A 22,912-nucleotide genomic window follows, 5' to 3' on the forward strand; every position below is an offset into this window, starting at 1 on the left:
AGAAGAAAATAGGAATTAGCTACCTGAAAAAAACACCTCAACTTTCATCTAAGGTTACACTTTTCTGACTATTTGTCCTTAGATCAACCAACATTCAGCTTGGTAAATGTCCACAGTCATTTATAGGAGTTAGATGTAACACAAAATAGTTGAAGAAAATATTTAAGTTAGACGCTGTAAATTCAAGTACTTGTGAATAAAATCTGGAACACTTAAAACTGCAGCTGCAATTGTGTAAATCTCCATTATAATACCAGCATACAACACAAGCTAAGGCATATTTCCTGGATTTTCAGGATATCAGGATATCATGTATTCACAACAAACTACAGATGGACATGAAAAATACCTTTATTAGTCCCTCTGAGAAAAGTATTTCTATGGTTTCTTTTAAGATAGGAAGCAAACCACCATGATGAATACCAATTCCTCGCTTCAGAAGGGGAAGCACGTGTTCAACCTGGGAAGAAACAAACAAAAGACCAGGAAACAAATTTTAGCTTTTGTTACCAAAAACTGTGTGAAAAGCCTCAACACTGCCCTTAGTGTTCATGTAATTCACTATTTCCTAATTCAAAGTAAAATAACTACACCTACAATCTTGTAATATTCTGCTTAGAAGCTTGTATTTTTCCACTGTAAAGATGGGAAAACATCACTATGCTTTGTCATGATACAATAAATTAGACTGCAGATGCATCAAAGCAACTTTTTGAAAGCTTCAGCAATCAATAGTGGTAAGTGCATACTGCATTCCTAATTGAACTATTTATTTCCAGACTGTTTTAACCCAGGCATACCTCTTTATAAACTCTTCTGTTTATTTAAAAACATAGTTGGAAAAAATAAAACCAAGGGGTAGGAACTCTCCTGTTAATTCTGACAAACATCATCTGCTGGAATTGCAACTGGAAGGAATCCTTATCACCTCTTTCATAGTGACAAGAAGCAATGCAGGAGATACTAAAACCTGGGGAGATTAATGAGATTATCCAGTTTTATAATTTCTGTACTGTCTATAAAACACCCACATCTTCACGCGTTACAGTAAACAGGACAACAGCAATTTCAACTCTATTCAAAAGGACCCTTTTCAGTCTCCACTCACCTGAGGAAGCTTTTTGTCTTCATCTGAGAGACAGTCAATTGCATTATTGAAGACTTCTTCAACCATTTTTTTTTCTTCATCTAAGAAGGCAATTTTTAAGATATTACAAAATGCAGAAGGCTGATACCAGATGTAAATAAAGTAATACCATATTCTAACATTTACAGAATGGTACAATAAAAATTGAGTGGAATACTGTGAAGTCTACACAAAACCACCCACAATGGGTCAGGCCATCAAGACTTCAACTAGCCTAGAGGAGCCAGGTGGTAACCAGAAGCACACAATCAGGAAAAGGAAAACTAGAACAAACCTGTCAGAATAGTCCGAACATCAGCTACTTCCAAGCTTGGGATTATCAGTCTTATGTGTTCCCCACCTATTTCATAACCCTCCCCTGTTCCTCTTCTACCTACTAGTCCCTGTCTGCATTGACATAGAGGTTCTTCCCTGTTCACTCTCAAAGTTTCTACAATTTCTACTAAGTAGTATAAATATCAAGAATATATATTCAAAGATGTGAATCTGAAGAAAACTGAAAATGCACCTCTGCATTTACACTTTAAATTTGCTGACAGAAACACCTGCATTATTCTACCACACCAAATCAAAATGTGTGCAAAGACTGGAACAAATAAGCAGACAAGACCCCTTAACAGCTCATAAACATGAAACAGTACCTTGATTTACCACAAATTCCTTATTTTTGCTAAAACTCTTTAGATTTCCAAGAAGCAATGAGCTTAAACTTATTTGCAAAGCATGGCCTTAGTCCAAGATGAAAAAAATTTCTTTGTTTACCTTTTGGTTTTTACTTTGAGAAGCAAGGGGAAGGGAGATAAAGAAAACTGGATTGCATTGTCAAGAAAGAACAGTCTAGTGGTTTGTTATACAGCTGTTCGGACTTTGAGAGTAAACTACTTTTCTAATGAACATAAAAATTTTGGGAAATACTTTTTTATGATCAGTCCTCTCCCATTATAGATGGAATTTTCTAGGAACTCATGTGTTATTACAATAAATGGCGTACTAGAGCAAGAAATAGACTTTAAATTCGATGAATAGTTTAACACTGTGTGGACTCTGTGTCTAACTCTGAAACAGAGCCCGTAGAAATTACAGGCCACATAGCTCTCAGTCCTGCCTGAGAAGCTAGCCTGAGAAATTCATGGGAGTATTCAAAACAATCCTCAGAGACAGAAAACAGCCTTGCCAGGTGCTGTTTGTCTGTCTCTTGTTTTCTTTGCAGGAGAAAGTCAGGGGGTAGTGTGCACCACTGACCAATGATGGTAATGTAGTAATTTACTAACCAATAAGAGTTTCCTTTCTGAACTTTCCACGTATCAGTCTATAAAACAGAACTGAAGTAATAAACTAAGAGACATTCTCCTAACCAACTCCATGAGAGTCTGTGTTGCTCAATCCCAGCTGTTCCTAATAGAGCGACAACACTGTGAAGACAAAGTACTCTGTGCACTAATAGCTTTCTATTGAATACAGCATGAGGTACCTGTATAAATGAAAAGGTAAATGAAAAAAGCAGAATGTATTTTTCTTTTGGTTTTACACAAAATGTTCAACAGGAAAAATAATATTTCACAACAAACTATATCCGTGAATAAAATTTGTCTGGGTTTATCTGTACCTGTATTGAAATCTAATTTTGTCATCTGAAGTGCATAGGCTTCACAGTCTTTCTTACTGAAGCTGAAAATAATCACAGGTTGGAAATTCCTTTCCATGATCATCTTCACAATCTTAAAAACATTTGAAGGACCTGCAGAAAGATTACATGAATTTAAATTAAAATAAAAGTATCTTATGGAGTCTGAGACACAAGCACAACTTGCACAGAACTTAGAAAAAAATTTATACTAAAAATTACCTCAAAATGGGTTCAAACTCACCTTTTGTTCCTCCTTTCCTGCCTTTCTGATCCCCTTTTGCTAAATCTCCTGCATCTCTAAGCACTTGCATTGCTGTATTAAAATTATCTTCTCTGAAATCTCCCTAGATATAAAACACAACCTTTGTAAATAGTTATTTACAAAACCCATTTAAAATTACTTAGTACTTTGCACAGCCAGTATCATTACCCCATATATACACAGATAAAACAAAAAAAACAATGCATAAGCTATCTAAAGTGTGTACTAGGTCAGTGCCACAGCTCAGAATTACACTGGTGTGTCTCTTAAATTGCTGGTCATTGTTCTATACACCAATACTACCCACCACGCCAGACCTGTTGAATGACACAGTACCAAAACTGACTTTTAGGTATGCCCACATAAACTACACTGCCCAATGAAGACCTATCTTCAAGTGCAGCACTACTGTTTACAGCATTAACTACTGCTGAGAGAGCTAATGGTAAATTTTAAAAAAGTTTTTAGTTCAAAAGCAATTAAAGAAACAAAAATATTTTGCTCCCTTGACCAAAGTCAAATTTACACACCACTACATTTTCTTCGGAGTGAGAAATGGTACAAGGAACATCAACTACTTTGCAGATTTACAGAAAGCAGTATGCATTTTAGAAAACAAACAAGGATGTGGGCACTTAAGACATCTCAGGGAAGTATTACTCAGCTAATTGCACGACATTAGATAATAAAACAAATTTCTTGTGTAAGACTCCAAAAAACTAAAACCAATTCAGAGATCACCATTGCTCACTTGTACATAATCTAAACAAAAACATATTTTATACAGCCTATCCAAATTTTGCAAGAGCTCAAGCTTTTGACTGTTAAGTGAGGAAAACAATCTTTCAGACAAACTTGTTCAAAAAAGAACATTCCTTACATTTTCATCAACAACCAGATGGAGTCCATCTCCTCCTGCTGGAAATATATAATGCTGCAGTGGAGTGGGTCGATAGTCAGTGTAAATCACGTGGCAAGGCTATAAAGAAAGAATTCACATAAATATTTTATAATTGCATTGTAATATCACTTGCTTGATGAAAAATCCAATACATTACTATTAAAATACAACTTCCTATAAACCAGAGAAACTAAGACAACAAATTTCATTTCCTGAATATGGATTTTGTACTAATGACATTACTTAAGAAAATGAAAGTTTGCAAATGTTTTAGAACAAAAATTTGCTACAAAAATTATTCCCCATAAAAACAAAAAGTAAAGATAGCCAGTATTTAATTCAGCGTTATTAGATAGACTTGAAATATTAATTTCTTCTAAAATCAAAGGAAAACCTGTTAATTTGTATTTTGAAAAAAAAAGCCTGAAGTATTATTGAAACACCTACAGAGCCCATCAGCTGAATTCTCCCAATAACCTCTTGTCTGTCAGCCCTCAGAAAATCACCGTATGTTCACCATATTTCATAACTCAGAATGTTTGCTAAAATCAGACAGGTGCCTAAATAATTGTGGAAAATAAACATTAAGAAAGAGCTCAAATGTTGCCATTTAGAAGCAACAGCCAGTATACCTGCAAAAGTAGGAATACAGCCAGAGAAGCCAGGAGTGATATATACTATCACCTATAAGCAATAAAACGACTAAAAAAATACTCAGAGGTCCAGTTATTAACCAAACAGACAATCTTATGCCACTAGACAAATAGCATAGAGGTACAGAGTATCAGAAATATAACCTGTTTGTGAAGATGGCAGATCCATTCAGCAAATTGACGAGCATTTGGAATAGTTGCAGAAAGGAACACGTAATGTACGTTATCAGGAAGCAAAATAATAGTCTCTTCCCAAACCACACCACGCTCTGAAAATGGAAAGGCACATGGGAAATTTATGTGATCAAAGTATGTTTCTCACCCCCAAATCCAAAGAACAAGATGCTTAAAAACAAAATAAGACAAAAAATGAAACAAATCTCCTCTACACAAGTGGGGTATATCAAATGCCCTAAAAGTTGTTTCTCCTTTAGCAAAGAAAATATAATACACAACATTATATAATTATGCAGCACATATTTATATGTTAGTTTATACGCTTATTTTATAAATATATTTTATATTAGTTTATAAATTTATATATGTATTTATTTATAAAGTATATAAATTCAGTAGTAAACAAATGATGAATTATTTATACAAAAAAATGACTGATTTTAAAAGAGAAACTAATTCTTCAAAAGAAAAATAAATTATTTTTGGGGAAAAAAATACAAATATTTGAAAAGAAAAATACTATATATTGTATACCTGTATCTCTCATGTAGTGAATTTCATCAAATATAACCCAAGCAACTTCACGCATAACTTCAGAACCTCTGTAAAGCATACTTCTCAAGATCTAGAAGAGGAAAATGAAATAACAAGCCATGTAACAACGGGCATTGATAAGAAACTGCCAGAATTTTTGATTCACATTTACATGGATATATAAAATCGTATTTTGCACAAAACATAAAAGCATTTAAAGATAGGTTTTGAGACTCTTTCCAAGTTCATTTCAATATAATAATCTCACTGCCTGATTAAAAACCGGTTTCTCAGAAAGGAACTTGATAGAATGAAACAAGGTATTTCTCCAAGCTTCCGCTGGCAGGTAATAGTTTCAGCTCCACAGATCTACTTCTGCCGAGCCTCCCTTTTACCTCACCCTAATTGATAACCTCCCTGTGATTTCTGTCAGAAATCAAATCATTCAATCTCTCAAGTCTATCCCTACTGAAGTTATGCATGTTCGTTTGAGGTAAAAGCAAAAGAGGAAAATTCCCACTCATGGCTGCATTTCTACAATGGAAATGTGACAACTCTGTAAACAGTTACTTTGATACCAAAGGTAAAAAGCTACATATTCCTGGAGTTCTAGCACCTACTGGGAACTACTCAACTATCCTTCAATGATTTTGCTCTCCCAATTCTTCCTTTCGAGAACAAAATACTGACCATGAGATTTAAGAAATCTGACTTTCAGCATTTTACATCTAAAGAATACGCAGTGTCTTGAGCACTCAGGAAATTAAATTCTCTCTCCACATTAGAATCAGAAGTTCCTGACTTACAGTGCAAAAAGCAAAATTTCACATAGGTTTAACTAAGTTTTTAAATAACCAAAAGTTAAAACATTCAAATGAGTCACAATGAACTGTAAAACATTTTCTAACCTGACTAAGCCACTTTAGTATTTTAAAATTACATCTCCCCAGTCAAAAAGGGTAGAAGAAAACACCAATCAAGAATTAATGTTTGATCTTACCTCAGTTGTCATTACCAAACAAGAAGCTGTAGGATTAATGGTGACATCCCCAGTCATCAAACCAACATCCTGAAACTCTTCATACATCTCACGGTACTTCTGATTACTTAAAGCTTTAATTGGACTTGTAAATATCACACGCTGCTTTTCCCTCAAAGCCAGGGCAATTGCATACCTGTATTCAAACAATATCCATATTAACAGTTGTCAGGAACACAAAGTGTATTACTTTGCTTAAGAACAAAATAAATCGTGCAATATAGAACATCAAGAGAATGATACACAGCATTTGAATCCATGCTCTAATACATCCAGCACTTCATATCCAGATTATTAAGTTCAGTGCAACTATAATTGCATCTCTGGAGAGTGAGAAATCTTCAAACACGAAGTTAGATGATTTTTATGGACACAAGACTCCATTAAAAAACTGTCACTGTGTCATAACAAAACTATTATTACTTGAATGCGTGCTCTAATATATCTTCATGCACATTTCATTTCTCACTTCAGGTCAGCATTTCACTGTCTGAACCAAATCCTGACAGAGAAGCTGGTGACTAAATCAAACCACTGCTTCTAACAAAGAGAAAAAAGAAAAAGAAAAACAAAAACCCACAGAAGAAATGCCTTACCAGTTGTAGCTAGGGGCTAGAAAAAAAAGTTATTTTTTTCTAGAGTTACAGAAACCTGTATTCAAGAAACTTACATTTCAATCTATACAGTAACACCTTGCCTGTTCAAAAATAAAAGCTACGCTTAAACACAAATTAAGCCTTTCACTACCCAATAAATGATGAAAGATATAATTTTATATCTTAAGATATAAGAGTAGCCAGTACAATTCTAACACTGATGGACTGAATGCTGTATCAAGAAATTGGGATGCAACAGCTACTGATCGTTCAAGAAAGTGACAGAACAGACATCACACTGTTCTTTCATTAGAGCCTGTTAGAAAAGTACTTACTCAGCACAAACAGTTTTGCCCGCTGATGTGTGAGCTGACACTAACACAGACTGGTTATTATCTACACAAAGAATAGCTTCTCTCTGGAAGGCATCAAGAATAAATGGATATTCCTAAAAAGAAAAAAGCAAAAATGTTACAGAAGTTTAACACAGACTTACATCTAACTACTTTTCTGACTGACCTAGTATGTAAATTAGAGGCAGAAATGAAATCCTGCAGATACTTTTAATTTTTGCTGATCTTAACCCAGTATTATGCAATGACTTTGTATTTAAATATTTTTATCTCATACCATACGTAAGATTTTCACTTATGTCTTGTTGTCACAGCAAATGAAAATCTTGCCCTGATGACTGAATTTTCACTAATTTACCAGCTTAGGAACAGAACTAGAATGCTGCCCCTGCCTGATGTTATAAAATGAACAGACGTCATAACAGCCTATCCACCTCATTCAAGCACATAATTTTCTCTAACGAATTTTAAATATAGAAACATCAATTTTATTTATGATTGACCATCTTTTACAGACCTTACTGACAAAGTATGTAATTTTTCCCTCAACTCTCACTTACTATGTAAAGCATGTACATAAAGAAAAATAAATGGAATCTACCACATACTTTTGCAGCTTTTCCAGTTCTTGGCTTCAGACCTGTGAATTCTTCATTTGCTGGAAGCGCAACCTATGAAATACATTTAAAATAAAACATTGCAGATCTCTTGTGTCCACAGCAGTGACATTTCTGGCAATGTGAAGTGTATGAGAACCAATTTTAATTTCTGTTATCTTGTTTCTACAAGCTCATGTGTCAATCCTTCTTCTCAGGAGTTTTTCAATCTCTGTATTCTCCTGCCTCAAGAGTGCTACTTCTCTCACTTCTGACATCCCTATTGTATTGTGTGAGATATTACTCCTTCACATACCTTGGAACACTAGCTTTTCAGCCAAGACACAATCATGTCTTCTGGCCATGCTCAAAGGAATTAGTGAGCTCACACTGATAACATTCCCTTTCCAAATACACCATATTTATACTGGTACCATTCCCATTCCTGGCCAATATCTAATATTTATTCACCTTAAATATGTAAGTTCTCTTCAGTTACTGAGTGATGGCAAACCTTTACCAGACATCTCAAAATCACAAAAACCGTACACACACATGGGCTTTAGAGCCCTGATCAGCAACTGTATATACAGGTCCCTCGTTACAGAAGTCTGATGCTACAGAACCCTTGAACATACCCTAATTAATTTGAGTTAGTTCTAGAAAACAGTACAGAAGCAAAAAAGAAAGCAGTAAAAGGAAAACAGTACAAGGAAATTGAAATTTACTTATTTGATTCTCACACAAACTCCTTCTGATAGTCATATATGGATGCAGGATGATTCAAGAAAACATTAATTTAAGAAACCATTAATAATTTGTATTTATGTCTATCAACTTGAAAATGGATAGTTTTTATTACTTTGCATATAAAATATCTAATTTTTCATTTTTACCAAAATATATTTTTCAACAGTAATCTTCTTTACAAGAAAGTCTTGGAGAGGAGAATATGAAATGTTAAACTGTGAATGGGAAGACTGGACACTAGAAAAGAGTTGTCAAACATTGGACCAGCCTGCCCAGGAAAGTGGATATCATCCCTGAAGCCATTTAAGTGATGTGTAAATGTGGCACTTGGGATGCCAAGGTTCAGGAAAGGGCTTGATAATGCTGGGTTAATAGTTTGACTCAATGATCTCAAAGGCCTTTCCCAACCTAAAAAATTTTATGGTTTTGTGATATAATAACTGCAAGCAAAATAAAGAACACTGCTATACTGACAGTGATAGACACAATTAGGTGTAACAAGTCTGTATTTTTCATGTGCTTTTTCACTGCACTCACCTCATGTGTACAACCTTCAACAGTTTCGACAGACTGCACCTTTACTTGAGGCATCAGATCTGTCAGACTAAAAACAAATTAGTTAGGATTGCCAAAAATTATTCAAAAATTCTCTTGATTATTTCTGATATATACATTTTACTGATACCACTAACATAGAAAATTACTTAAAATCTTGGCTCTGGTTCTATTTTGCTTCTACACACCAACCCTTTGTTTAGTGTTTTGAGAAGTCTTCTCATGAGCCTCTCACAGAAAGTAGGATGTTACACTTGAGAAAAAGTATATGGAAGACTGAATTACAATGCAGTTACCACCTTACATGTCTCAAAAAGCCTTGTTTGTCTTACTGCAAATTTATTCTTACTATATCCCAAGCCAACTATGTCCTTCAACATCACGGTACCCCCCATGTGCTCCTCCCATGTGCATCCAGCTCATCTCCTGCTCTGTGTGAAATCGACATGATGGTATTGACCACGAGTCACCAATTCAAATGAGTAAACTACAAATTTATGAACATTTTCTAAGGCAAACACCATTAAGTATGCAGTATTATTTTAAAATGACACTGCTGAGGCTGCATTGGCAGCACGTTCTCACTTAAACAGATAATGGAAAATCAAACTTGTGCAAATTCATCTTTGCAGGAAATCACCATGAAACTACTTTATATCCACTGTTCCCAACTGGCACATGGCTTACCAGGGCGGTTTGCTAGGACTACCTTACACTTTGAAACAAGTACTTACTTAACATCTTCTGATAAAACATCTTCCAATTTTGGTTTTTTCCCCAAAATGACATTTTCAGTACTATCAATCTCAAGTTCCCTTTTTGGCTTGACTATTGCTGGTACTGAAGGTTTTTCTTCCAATCGTTTTCTGCAACACAAACACACAAAAAATTTTAATTATGCCTCATTTTTTAATGTATTTTTAGGAAAGAAAACAGACACACTAAAGGCAACTGTGATCCCACTGCACTTGGGGAACAACCCAGGTAACTTCACACTCAAAAACAGCTGTGGAATTTCAACCCAGTTCCCAGATACGCTGGCCACCAGGTCCCCACACTCCCCAACTGGCCACAGAGGTAGGGCTGGCTACAGCTTTAGAGCCAGGGATCCTGGGAAAGCGGGTCACAGAATTATAGGTCAGGCTGGAAGTGACCACAGCGGGTCATCTGGTCCAAACTCCCTGCTAAAGCAGGGCCGTCCGAGCGCACATTGCACAGGAGTGGATTCAGATGGTACTTAAATGTGTCCAGTAAGGGAAAGTCCACAAACTCTGAGCAATCTGTTCCAGTGCACAGCTACCCATGCACTTAAGAAGTTTTTCTTCTTATTCAGGTGAATTATTCGTGTGCACCCAGTTCCGCATGTTGCATCTTGTGCTACTGCTCCCACCATCAAGAAGAGCCTGGCTGTATCCCCTTAGTACCCTCCCTTCAGACGGTAACAGGTATTCCGGAGGTCCCGAGGGGGTTCAACAGCTCAAACACGCTGGCAGAAGCCGGGCCCGGCGTTACGGCCATCACCCCAGCGCCAGAGCGGCGTTACAGCAACCTCCACTGCCCCATCCCGGCTCCGCATCCTTACCCTGGCCTTCTGGCACCCTCGGCGGGGCCCGTTTTGTTCTTCTTGGCGACAGAAGCAGCGGCGGCCGCGTCCTCTTCAAACACGCTGAAGAGCTCATCCCCAAAGGCCTCCGCCATCTTAGCCGCCACGCTCCTACAATGCCCCGCGCGAGGCCGCACACTTCGCGCGAGAGGAACCCTTCCGATCCCGCCCACAGAGGACGGACTGAGACTCCCGCCGGCTCTAGCACCGGTAGCCGTCTACAGGGCCCGTGCTCGATCCCGATCTCGATTTCTGTCCGGGTCTGGATCTCGGTCCCGATGCCGACCACCTGTGTGAGCTCCGACTGGGCACACACCTCGCTCTTCGGCCCTAAAAAGTGATGTGCGAAAAGCCGACGCAGGCCGCGCGGCCTGCGCGCTTGCGCGCGGGGCTCTGGCCAATGGGAGGCGGCGGCCGCTGGCCAATGGGAGGTGGCGGGGCGGTGCGCTGAGCTCGATACCCGCATGTGCGCGCGCGCGCAGGGCGGTGGGAATCGCCATGGGCGGCCGCAACAAGGAGCAGCGCGCGGGGAGCGCGGCTCATGCGCCCGCCCCCGCCCGCGCCCGCGCCGCGCAGGCCGGGGTAGCCGCCGCTGCGGATCCGGTCAGCCGGATCGCCCCGCCGCGACCGGCACCCGTCTCCAAGGAGCCGCGTGTCAAACAAGGTACCGCGACCCGCGGAGCACGCAGAGCGGCCGTGCCGTGCCGGAGAGGGACGCGCGGCTGTGCGTGCGGCTGAGGCTCCCATGGCTGGAGGGGCAGCGTCCTCAGGGGGTCCCTGAGGGTGTGGCTGCCGCGGACCGCGGCGTTACGAGGAGAGGGCGGCCATTGGGGCTGGTGTTTCCCAGCGTCGGCAGACGCAGCTGGAATTATTCTGTTCCTAATGTGGTTGGGCCCGGCTACAGCCCGCCTTGCCTGCCTAGCTGGTCAAGGGAGGGACACCCCCCCCTCCCCCCCTCCCCCGGACCTAATGAGGCCACGTCTTGTGTCCTGTCTCCAGTTTTGGGCTCCTCAGTGTAAGACGATGAGCAACTGCAGATGGTCCAGTGGGTCACACTCTGGTCACAAAGATGATGCAATTTCTAATGAGGAGAGACTGAGAAAGCTGGGCCTGTGCAGAGGACACTGAACAGGGCCCACATAACCGTATATAAATATTTCAAAGATACGTACCAAGAGGATGGTCCCAAACACTTTTCAGTGGTGCTCGGAATGAGCAGCAGTATACACAAACTTCAACACGACAAGTGTCACCTCAACAGGAGGAAGAACTCCTGTACTCTGAGGGTGGCAGGGCACTGAAACAGGCTGCCCAGAGAGGTCATGGAGTTTCTCTCTCTGGAGACATGCAGAATGCACCTGGATTCATTCCTGTATCGTCTGCTCTAGGCGTTTCTGCTGTACCGGGTTGGATGAGCTCTAGAGGTCCTTTCCAACTATACTGTGATTCTGCTGCCATGGGTGTCCCAGAGTTGATAAGCCTTGGTGGCATCGATGTGTTAATTACAGAAAGTCTTGGTATTAGATTATCAGCAGTTCTTGTGAAGCAAGTGTTTAGAAGGCACTTTCCCAGAGCTTCTGATTTTTTGTTTGGGTATTATCAAAATAAACATAGTGTGGATTTAGAATTATTTTGGGATTTTTTTTCTGTCTTGGAAGACAAGTTACAGGGCTGGAGGAATTTCTGTGGTGTTAGATAAGATGTGAGTTGACTGTTCTGAATACAGTCTGAAAAACTGTTATTGTGAAGCACTGAGATTTTCATCTATCTTTAATAGCCCAGCTTTGCCAGAAGTAGTTCAGATACCATGTAACATTGTAACAGGTTGTATTTCAGACCATGAGCAAATCATGCAATGGTCAGGGCATCTGAGATTCCCGCTTGTTAAGAAAAAGTCTTGTTATTTATTAATGTAAGTTTCCTGAACCTATTCATGTGTTCTGCTTTTACAAGTGTGGGCTCTACTAAGTGTATTTCTTGTGTCTTCTATTCTTCCAATAACCATGGTTCTCAGTCCTCTTCAGAAAATATCCTGCTACTCTCTCAGGCTGTATACTGTGATGCCAAATTAGTGTAAGTGGAAGCTAATTTGGTGTATTCTGAAGAGCCCACTGGTAAGTGCCAGTGAGTAGATCCTGAATGCTGACAGCTGTTTGTATCTACTGACCAGAGGGGACTGCACTTTTTTCTGAAACGCAGTTACCAAAACCTGGTCTGATCTGAAAGCAGACTCTCCCGGAGCTGTTCTGCAGGCAGGTCAGCACGGATGAGCTGCCAAGCCCACTTGCTGGGAGGTAGCTGTGGCCTTACACAGTTTGTTTCTGCCTGTGCAGTACCAGACACAGTATATGTGCTCTGAAAGTCATGAAATTCAACAGCAAACTCTGTTTTGTCGTTCTAATGACAAGAAATAGTTTTTTGAATTAGGTATGGGGAACACAGAGAGAGTACAATAGAACTGATAAGGGAGCCTGGTATCTTGGGCCTGATGTACCAGAGACAAATACAGGTAAGTGCTCCCTGAGCAATAAGTGACCAATAAGCACTTTGTGAAGCTTTGTGATAAGATAATGTTACCAGGTGAAGTGATGTCATGAAGAATGTGTACCCAAGGGGAGATTGTTACCAAAAATAGAACCCTTGTAAGTCCTATACAAGTAAAACCCTATATAAATGCCTTGTATGCTCAATAAAATCGGCTTCTGATCTCAACTCGGATGTCCCCACATCTCTGTTGCCAATAATTAGGGTTTGGTTTTTTTAATAGATGTTAAATGAAAAGTTTTTAAGAATACCAGAGCAGACCATAGGCTTCTGTAAGCCAGTGCCCTTTTCTAGGTAGAGGACAAAATCAAATACCTAGGTAAGAACAGATCAGACATGCTGTAGGATATTCTTACAAGCTCTTTGTGCAGCTTTGGCTTAGGGTCTCCCTGAACCAGATGTATTTCTTTTTCCAATGCTCTCTCATATCAGTTGATTTCTTTACTTCAAAGCTGTTCTGTCTGCTCTTGTGCCTCAGTAAATATCCACTGTCCATAGCTTTAGTTGCAAAGGGTTCTGTTATATAGCTATGCCCTTTGTAATAAAAAATCCTCAACAGCCTTGCTTGTTTTGAACTGCCATTTACTTCCCAATTTGGCAATCACTTTTCAGTGTTCAGAGTGAAGTCAATCCAATTTCCTCTCATTATACCCTTTGAATTTTATATTTTGGCTGCCAAGAATCATAGCTGTCTTCACTATTCCTTGTTCAAGGTCCTTCTTGATTATTGTTTTTGTTGTTATGTACCTGCAAGTTTCTGGCAAGTTAGTGTAATACTACCTGTATTATGTTAGGCCTGCTTTAGCTATCTTAAACAATATTCTCTGTGGATTTTGTGTAATTGATGATTATTTGTAATTTGCAGGTCCAAAAACTTACAGTTTTGGTTCAACAACAGATTCCAGTGCTGCTGCAAATCTAGATAAATCTGTTCTTAAGGCAAGTATCTTTGCATAGAACAGTTTTGGTTTTAATAGTACTGCTTTAGCTGAGTAAATAATTCTTCAGGTCTTTTTCAGTATTATATTGTGCATGAAAACTGCATTGATGTATGAGACAATTGATCATTTAGAGTTTGATTTTGTTCCGGGATTTAAGTGTCCTTTAAGAAATAGGTGTAAATTACCCGGCTAGGATTGTGAAATGCCCCCCGCCCAGGGAGGCAAAGATTTAGTTTCAGATAAGGATTGTTAAAATGAGAGGCGTGGCTTTGAAGCCCGGGAAGAGGGAATTCCATTCCTCTGCCGCGGGGGATGGGCCCTGTGAGCCCAGGAAGAGTTGCCCCATTCCGGACCCTGCACCCTGTGGGGGTGGCAGTCCAGAGAGTTCTGACTGGGTTTGTGCCCCTGGGGTTTCTCCCTTGCTCTGTTCCTATTAGACTGCCACCTTGAAGTCCACCCTGGTTCTGTCCCACAAAACCCATCATCCTACCTCTGTTTGGGGCTCTCTGTCTTTGATCTAAGCTGAGTTTGTTCCTGTGATGAATCAATGGTTTCCTGACCAGAAGCTTGTCTGGTTGAGTCCCATGTCGGTCACTGGTAACGGTAGCCTCCCTGGACATGATCCTGCAACCCCGGAATGCTACATAAGATAATGTCTTTTTTTAAATAACAAATAGTGCTTTCCACGCAAGACTATCTTGAGAGTTAAGTCTGCGCTTCTGCTGTGTATATGGATCTTCCTTCCTGTCAGAGAAAGGAGATAGATTGTTATATAACACAGTAGCAACTAAAGCTTCGTTCACATTTTGGAAGTTTCAAATATTAGAATTATTATATTAAATTTGTTTTTAAAGGTGTTTTGGCAGGAGGATATCACAGATTGCATCTTGATGTTCAAATTATTTTATATGAACAGAGGAAAAAAGCCTTGTTTTTTTTGGTAGAATTTTGTTTTAATTTACTTACAGTATCTCCCTCAGCATACTAAATTTCCTTGAATATGTAAATGGACTTTCTTTGTAATAAGGAATGAACTCTTCTATTTCAAGTAAAAGCATATAGCCTGTGGAAGAAAAGGAAGTGTCCTTTTCATAAGAGATGTTTAAGTCACAATTTTTCAAGCTTAAACATAAGATGTTTAAGCTTGAAAAATTGGAATTTGAATGGCAGAGAACTTTCTGCCTTGTAACATGCTTTGTCGTGAAAAGCATAAAAACTTTCAATGTTTACCTTCTACCAACTCCTTTTTTCTTTGCAGGTAACAATAAATGGTAATTTGGAGAAAAGAATTATTGATGTGATTAATAACCATAAAAACCAAAATGATGACAAAGGAATGATTTCCAAAAGATTAACTGCAAAGAAACTACAGGTACAGTTCAAAATTTTATTTTCCATTATTTATTTAAAGTTTATCTTTTGTAGGTTTTATCGAGTGCCATATTGCACTTGCATGCATTACACAATTGGCTTGTACTGTGTGCAGTACAAGCCAATACAGAATGCTTTTCAGTTGTTACATTAATGATTAGTCAGTAAAATCAAGGAGTATGCTTATTAGGAAAGACATATCTTTATGGATTCAGGAACTAAAATCAAGAGCTTTCAAACAAGATAGAGGAATGGTACTTAATCTGAATGTTTCAGGTTTCCTACATTTTTGACTCCATATACCTGGAAAATTGCAGGTATGTCTTTATTTACTGACAAAATACATTGTGTAGAGAGGCAGGAATTTACTTATACCTATGCATGCATACTTAAAAATAAAATACTATAAATTCTGCAAAACAGAATTTTCTGCTTAAATGCAATTGATGTTTTTTATCTCTGTTTAATTCTGGCTTTCTGATATGTGGGAAATAGAATTTTGCAAGCCTATATTAGATTGCTAGATTAAATTGTAATCTTTATTGTCTCTTATTTATAGGATGTATACATGGCTTTACAAAAGTTCTCTTTTAAGACTGAGCACATTGAAGAAGCAATGAAAAATACACTTCTATATGGTGGTGATCTCCACTCTGCACTTGATTGGCTTTGTTTAAACCTTCCCAATGGTGAGTGTGGTGACAGAATATAGTTTTTGACAGAAGAGAAATAGGATTTGCTAAGCAGTAGCATTACGACTTCATAATAACAATTAAATACAGTGTTCCTCTAAGACTAACAGTTGCAACAGTGTTCCTCTCCTAGATGCACAGCTGACTGATTCTGGGATATTTTAGTGTATGAAGTCTTGTGGTCTTCCTGTTGCTTCACTTGGAGTTCTGTGGAAGTCTCACCATCAAATATACTATCTTTCATAAATGCTAAGGCATAATTTTTATTTAATTTTGTGTTCTTCTAGTTGTTTCCCAACACAGTTTAAAATATTTTTCTGTAATTGATATTTTCTGTGACATGTTTTGGTTTTTTTTATTTTGAAGATGCCTTGCCTGAAGGTTTTAGCCAGCAATTTGAAGAACAGCAGCAGAAACCTAGAGCAAAATTTTTTTCTGCTTTGTCACAACGTGGAATGCCACCTCACCTGGAAGATAATAAAAAGAAAGAAAATGGCCCTGAAACTAAGGTAATCTGAAAATCTAATTTGTAGTTACATGGGGTGGTGGGGGGAAGAAAGAGCAAAACTGTCTAAAATACAGGAGTTGCATTGATTTCCAGCACTGATGTGAAAAGCTTGTGATAATCATTGTCACCTGCATTTTAATTTCAGTGGAATGGTAATTTAAAGGTGTTTTTCCTGTGGAGTCTGGAAGGTCCTTCATAGTTCATTTTTGTGGTAAAACACAGAGAATCTCATGATATTTAGATCAGGTATTAGGAAGAAATTATTTTCTGTGAGGATGATGAGACACTGGAAGAGGTTGCCCAGAGCAGCTGCTGATACCCCATTCCTGGCAGTGCTTAAGGCCAGGTTGGATGGGGCTCTGAGCAACCTGGTCTAGTGGGAGTTGTCCCAGCCTATAGTGGGGGTGTTGGAACTAGATGACCTCTAAGGTCCCTCCCAATGCAAACCATTCTATGATTCAATAGCTTAAGTTCTTCATTTTAGCCTATAATAGGTTTATTCTGTTTATGTTCATGTGGCACTCTATATGACTTATGAGGGTTTAAGTCTGCCTATGTACTGTCAGTGTTCTAATTTCTGTGGTTATTGAGTCCTAAGTTAGAAAACAAAAATATTCCCTGCAAATTGTGGATAGTGGGATATTCACCCTTGTTGGGAAAGCTTGGTTCCTTTTTTCTTGTTATATGTATACATACATTTTTTATATATAAAATCTTGACAGTAGTTCCTGGGTAATGGAGGGAAAAGGCATTGCTTTCACATACTTTATCATTATTTTAACTTATATTGCTCTTCGTAGGAAATGAATGTGAGGAAAGAGAAAGAATTGACTATGAAGGAATGGATTTTGCGATACGCCGAGCAGCAAAGTGATGAAGAGAAGGATGAGTCTGTGAAAGAGACAGATGAAGAAAAATTTGACCCAGTAAGACAGAATAATACTTCTTAGAAGTCTGTCTAAAAACTGATATGTCTGGTACATCTGCCTGTGGTGGATCTGTTTGTTACAAATCTGTGTGTTACAAATTGGGGGATTGAAAACTTTTTCTATGTTACCAGTAATGTATCAAGCTACTGAAGGAAAATCTGTTGAAGCGTTCAAAATGTTGACTGTAATATGCTGTAAAGAAAAATTTAAAATACATTTCTGTGAGATTGTGTGAGTTACTATCAAATTGTGGGAGGTCTTGACTGTTAGTTAAATAAAAACTCATTGTTTCTCCATTGTATAAGCTTGGTATAAAGGATAAAAAACCTGCACTTTATTATGCACTTTATGTATTATCATTGAAAGTGACAAGCATACCATACTTAACTTGCAATTTATAATTCTGTTTGAAATAGAATGAGAGGTATGTACATTTGTCTGCCAAGCTTTCAGAAGCAAAAGAACAAGCAAGCATCTCCAAGCAAGACAAGGACAAGCAAGGACAGAAGGCAGCACAAGAAAAAATAAGAAGAATTCAGCAAGGTAGAGCTATGCAAGTTAGCTGTGTTTTATTTTCTGGCCTGCATGTTTGTTAGGCAATTAAATCTTGGAGTCAGGTTTAATCAAGGATAATTTCATTATATTTTATGCCACTCTGTGAAGTGAAGGCTTTTCTGAATCTGTCCTTTCCCAGACAAATTCCAGAAATTCAGTAACATTTCACTAATTCTGGTTTTGGGTACTCAGTATGAATTAATTAAGCTGATTTTTAAGCAGTTGGTGGGTATAAGTTATATTCTCTCTCTGACAGAAATGGCTGTACTCGAGGAACATCCAGTATTTAATCCAGCTATAAAGATTTCAAACCTACAGCAAAGTGAAAAGAAAAAAGCTCCCTCACCTCAACCTCAAGAAACCACTTTGGATTTGAGCTTGCTTGAAAAACCTGATGGTGCTGCAAAGGAAGACAAAGGTGCGTTGAAAGTAGTTCAGTGATGATTCAAACTTGAATCATATCACAAATTTCCAGAATTAGTTCTTGTTTCTCTGGGTTTGCAGTGCTGAGTGAACAAGCTCTGATTGTGGGAAGAGAAGGTGGACTACCACAGAACCAATTAGTTTGGAAAAGACCTCTGAGGTTGAGTCCAGCCTGTGACCAAACACCACCATGTCCACTAGACCATGTCACTGGGTGCACAGTCCAGTTATTCCTTAAACACCTCCAGGGATGGTGACTCCAACACCTCCTTGGGCAGCCCAGCCCAATGCCTAACAACCCTTTCAGTGAATAAATGCCTCCTAATGTCTAGCCTGAGCCTCCCCTGAAGCAGATTGATGTGTCACTTGTTGCCTGGGGGAAAAGGCTGACCCCCACCTGACCACAATCTCCTTTCAGGCAGTTGTAGGGAGCCACCCCTGAGCCTTCTTTTCTCCAGACTAAACACCCCCAGCTCCCTCAGCTGCTCCTCACAGCACTTGTGCTCCAGACCCTGCCCCAGCTCCCCTTCTCTGGACTCACTCCAGCCCCTCAGTGTCTTTCCTGCAGTCAGGGCCCAGAACTGGACACAGCACTCCAGGTGTGGCCTCACCAGTGCCCAGGACAGGGGGACAATCCCTGCCCTGCTCCTGCTGGCCACACTATTGCTGAGCCAGGCCAGGATGCCATTGGCCTTCTTGGCCACCTGGGCACAGCCTGGCTCATGTTCAGCTGCCGTCACCAGCACCCCCAGCTCCTTTCCAGCCACTCTGCCCCAGCCTGTGGCACTGCCTGGGGTTGGTGTGACCCAAGGGCAGGACCCAGCACTTGGTCTTGGTGAGCCTCACACCATTGGCCTCAGCCCATGATCCAGCCTGTCCAAATCCCTCTGCAGGGCCTTCCAGCAGATCAGCACTCCCACCCAACTCGGTGTCATCTGCATACAGTCTGTCTCACTGACCAAGCTGACTTTAAAGGAACTGTACTTGTTTTAGCAGATTACATCAAAAGCTATTTTTGTCATGCTGTCATGTCTTAAAAATTAGATTTCTTTTCAGTTGCAGGGCTAATGTCTGTTTCAGTTGCATTCTCATATTTTTAAACTGTTTTAATTGTAAGCTTTCAAACTGTTAAAATATTTTGTAACAATCAAACTTCAATTAACTTCTAAAATTATTGGCTGATCAAAGATAACAAAATACTGTCATTAATCTTCTGCCAGATACTTCTGTAGGAAAAGCAGATGTTTCTGCCATGTATCATCAATACCTGTGTATCTACAAAACATTTCAGAAAATTGTTCTGTCTAGTTAAATACATGTGAATAAAAGGTAAAAATTATTTCAAAGGAATGTAAAATAGACTTTAGGAGGCTTTAAAATGTGTTTTTCTGCTCTCGCAGTGAAAAAAAGGGATCCACTAGATGTAAGAAATTTTGATTATAGTGCTCGAAGCTGGACTGGTAAATCTCCAAAACAGTTTTTGATTGACTGGTGCAGAAAGAATTTTCCAAAGAGCCCAAATCCTGCTTTTGAAAAAATTCCCGTTGGAAAATACTGGAAATGTAGGTATGTATTTCCTGTAATCTTTACACTTGCCTATTGGTTGATTTGGAAATAAACACTCTAGTCAATTGTTTCTTGTTGATAGAGATTTATATTGATATAGTCTGTTTACCCAAACCCTTTTTTAGTCCATCAGGGAGGTACTTTACTCTTGATAGCTCTGCAAAAGTGATGCTTGGCCTAGAGAAAATCACAAAAATAAGATTCTAGTGAATGATCCCATGAAGCATGGATGATAAGGGTTTATTTGTGTACTGCTGAATGAAATATGAGTCTGAAGAAGCCCTGTGAGATAGATTTGAGCAATTTATGTTTGGTATTCTTATTCAAGGTAACATATTAAATCAGAGACATGAATACCAAAACCCTTCTGGAAACTGTTTAAAATAAAGTGAAAGTTAAAAATTTTTATCAAAACAATCATAAATTTATGGGCAAAACATTGCAGTATCTTACTTTTAAATTTCTTTTAGGAAATCAAGTCTAAAACACAGAGCTGTAGAGTAGAGTATTACTATGTGTGAATAAAGTTATAAATAAGCAATGTTTCTTGAAGGAACCAAGTAAAAGAGCTTGTTTTCTTGCTCAGGCTAAAAACCATCCTAAGAATATGCCATCCCTAAGAATATGGGAAATTTGGCTGCTGCTCTGACTGCTGTTTATCTGTTAAACAGATATTTGCATCTTAGTAGGTCATTAAATGTCATCTTGATCTATCCTTTAATAGTTACAAACACACAAACTGAGTCTTTCTTCAAAGGCACCTATCCTTGGTGGTGATCTGTATGTATATAAACACTTCTGCATTGAAGAAAATGGAGATGTTTGTGAAGAGAAAAAAAGCCACACAAATTCTCTGCTGGAATATTTGCTGAAAAATGTTATGTCATGTATTGGTTGCAAAAAATTCTGATAACTGCTTTTGAAATTTTTCTTTAAGGGTCAGGATTATCAAGTCATCAGATGATGTAATGGCAATGTGTCCTACAATCGTAACAGAAGATAGTATGCAAGCACAACATCTAGCTGCTACTTTGGCACTCTACCATTTAACTAAAGGACAGGTAAGTTTCTGAGCAGTATTTCTGTTCTTGGCTTCAAATCTGCCTCTGCACTTTTTCTAAAGTTCCAAAAGTAGTTTCATGTACTATTTCCCATTAAATTCTTCGCTTCTGTTACAGATTTGTTAGATTTTGTCTAATTGTGCATATGCTTTGCAGCATACAGAAGTGATATTTTTATATAAAACTATTTTCAGTCTTTTAAAAACTGAAAGCAAATTGAAAATGAAGATGCATTATTGATATTTATATGACTGGTTTCATAGTTTCTGCTTCTAGAATGGTTTCCTACTTATTTTTTGTCAAATCTTCTGAGTTTGTTCACACATAAAATATTAGTGATACTAATAAGTAGTACCTAATGTAATTTTTTTCTGCTTTTTGCTCCTGAAGTCAGTTCATCAGTTGCTTCCTCCTACCTATCGAGATGTCTGGCTAGAATGGAGGGATATTGAAAAGAAAAAGGAAGAAGAAAGCAAGATAGAAACCAACAAGCCACGTGATACCTTTATTGCTAAATTGTTAAACAAACTCAAACAGCAACAACAGCTACAGTCTGAAAGCCAGCCAAAACTTTCTGAGGGTCCTGAAGATTCCTGGGAAAACTTAGTTTCTGATGAGGACATCAGAAGTCTCTCCCTTGAGACCTCAGATGCAGATAATTTGGAACCTTCAAGGATTTTGTTTAAGAAGCTGCAGAGTTCCTCTAGATACCAGAGGCTTCTGAAAGAGAGACAGGAGTTACCTGTGTTTAAGCACAGATACTCGATTGTAGAAACTCTCAAAAAACATCGAGTAGTTGTTGTTGCTGGTGAAACAGGCAGTGGGAAGAGTACCCAGGTGCCCCATTTCTTGTTAGAAGACTTGCTGCTAGACGAAGGATCAAAAAAATGCAATGTTGTTTGCACTCAACCCCGAAGAATCTCAGCAGTGAGTCTGGCAACAAGGGTTTGTGAAGAGCTGGGCTGTGAATCAGGACCAGGAGGAAAAGTAAGAAGTGTCTTAATTCCTTTGCATGTCATGATCAAATACAGGGGGCTGGATTGTTTACAAAAAGTGAGAACATTTTTCCTTATACAACCAAACAATTAGATGTTATTTTCTCTTGAAAAGAACTTCTTGGTATGCAGGTTGTTTCATTTTGTCTTGTCACCTGTGAACCTGAAGGTATCTGTATATGATTTTTAAAATCTTCAGTGGCTGATGTAAAGCACTAGTGTTTCTTAGCTGGAGTGGTCGAAGATTAGATTGCCTAGGGACTGTTGCATCACTATCACCAGGGATGAAGCAAAGTCCCCTGAATAAGGGGAATGAGCAATCCAGTCCAGCCTTGAGTGAGGCCATGCTTTGAGAGAGGCTCTTTCCAACATTAGTTATTTTATTTGAAGAAAGCTGAAGTCCTGTATTTGTTATGGTAATTAATGCAAAAATATTTTTGAAATTGTCAAAGAGTCCTAAAAACAATCCTGATTTTACCAGCTCTTTGCCACTTCGGATAAATTTCATGTACTCTTCCTTTCTTAGCAAAGCAC

The 22,912-nt window shown here is 38.8% G+C and overlaps 2 protein-coding genes across 3 annotated transcripts in view; one reads left to right on the plus strand and one right to left on the minus strand.

Annotated features, from left to right (window-relative positions):
• The window catches only part of MTREX (Mtr4 exosome RNA helicase), a 42,553-nt gene extending 31,413 nt beyond the window's left edge, over nucleotides 1–11,140 (minus strand). Inside the window, exons 1-13 of one of the 2 annotated variants that reach the window (XR_015772365.1) lie at nucleotides 10,773–11,140; nucleotides 9,925–10,056; nucleotides 9,173–9,239; nucleotides 7,898–7,960; nucleotides 7,272–7,384; nucleotides 6,302–6,476; nucleotides 5,302–5,392; nucleotides 4,735–4,859; nucleotides 3,917–4,015; nucleotides 3,016–3,118; nucleotides 2,754–2,885; nucleotides 1,109–1,188; nucleotides 350–460 (exon numbers count right to left, since the gene is read on the minus strand). Coding sequence is in view for 1 of the 2 variants with exons in the window: in XM_005531158.3 (XP_005531215.1) it covers nucleotides 350–460; nucleotides 1,109–1,188; nucleotides 2,754–2,885; nucleotides 3,016–3,118; nucleotides 3,917–4,015; nucleotides 4,735–4,859; nucleotides 5,302–5,392; nucleotides 6,302–6,476; nucleotides 7,272–7,384; nucleotides 7,898–7,960; nucleotides 9,173–9,239; nucleotides 9,925–10,056; nucleotides 10,773–10,888 (1,407 nt within the window). In the remaining variant the exon portion in view is untranslated. The remainder of the gene's footprint in view (nucleotides 1–349; nucleotides 461–1,108; nucleotides 1,189–2,753; nucleotides 2,886–3,015; nucleotides 3,119–3,916; nucleotides 4,016–4,734; nucleotides 4,860–5,301; nucleotides 5,393–6,301; nucleotides 6,477–7,271; nucleotides 7,385–7,897; nucleotides 7,961–9,172; nucleotides 9,240–9,924; nucleotides 10,057–10,772) is intronic. The other variant, XM_005531158.3, reaches the window with a different exon arrangement.
• Nucleotides 11,141–11,291: 151 nt separating this feature from the next.
• DHX29 (DExH-box helicase 29) overlaps nucleotides 11,292–22,912 on the plus strand; it is a 30,543-nt gene continuing 18,922 nt past the window's right edge. The window contains exons 1-11 of the mRNA XM_014259882.2: nucleotides 11,292–11,457; nucleotides 14,203–14,276; nucleotides 15,537–15,650; nucleotides 16,209–16,338; nucleotides 16,708–16,850; nucleotides 17,650–17,775; nucleotides 18,195–18,321; nucleotides 18,590–18,751; nucleotides 20,157–20,322; nucleotides 21,260–21,383; nucleotides 21,774–22,370. Coding sequence (XP_014115357.2) covers nucleotides 11,292–11,457; nucleotides 14,203–14,276; nucleotides 15,537–15,650; nucleotides 16,209–16,338; nucleotides 16,708–16,850; nucleotides 17,650–17,775; nucleotides 18,195–18,321; nucleotides 18,590–18,751; nucleotides 20,157–20,322; nucleotides 21,260–21,383; nucleotides 21,774–22,370 — 1,929 coding nt within the window. The remainder of the gene's footprint in view (nucleotides 11,458–14,202; nucleotides 14,277–15,536; nucleotides 15,651–16,208; nucleotides 16,339–16,707; nucleotides 16,851–17,649; nucleotides 17,776–18,194; nucleotides 18,322–18,589; nucleotides 18,752–20,156; nucleotides 20,323–21,259; nucleotides 21,384–21,773; nucleotides 22,371–22,912) is intronic.

This window comes from Pseudopodoces humilis, chromosome 4, assembly GCF_049639895.1.
Source record: "Pseudopodoces humilis isolate 2021_Gansu_Grassland_sample_001 chromosome 4, ASM4963989v1, whole genome shotgun sequence".
Lineage (NCBI taxonomy): Eukaryota > Metazoa > Chordata > Aves > Passeriformes > Paridae > Pseudopodoces > Pseudopodoces humilis.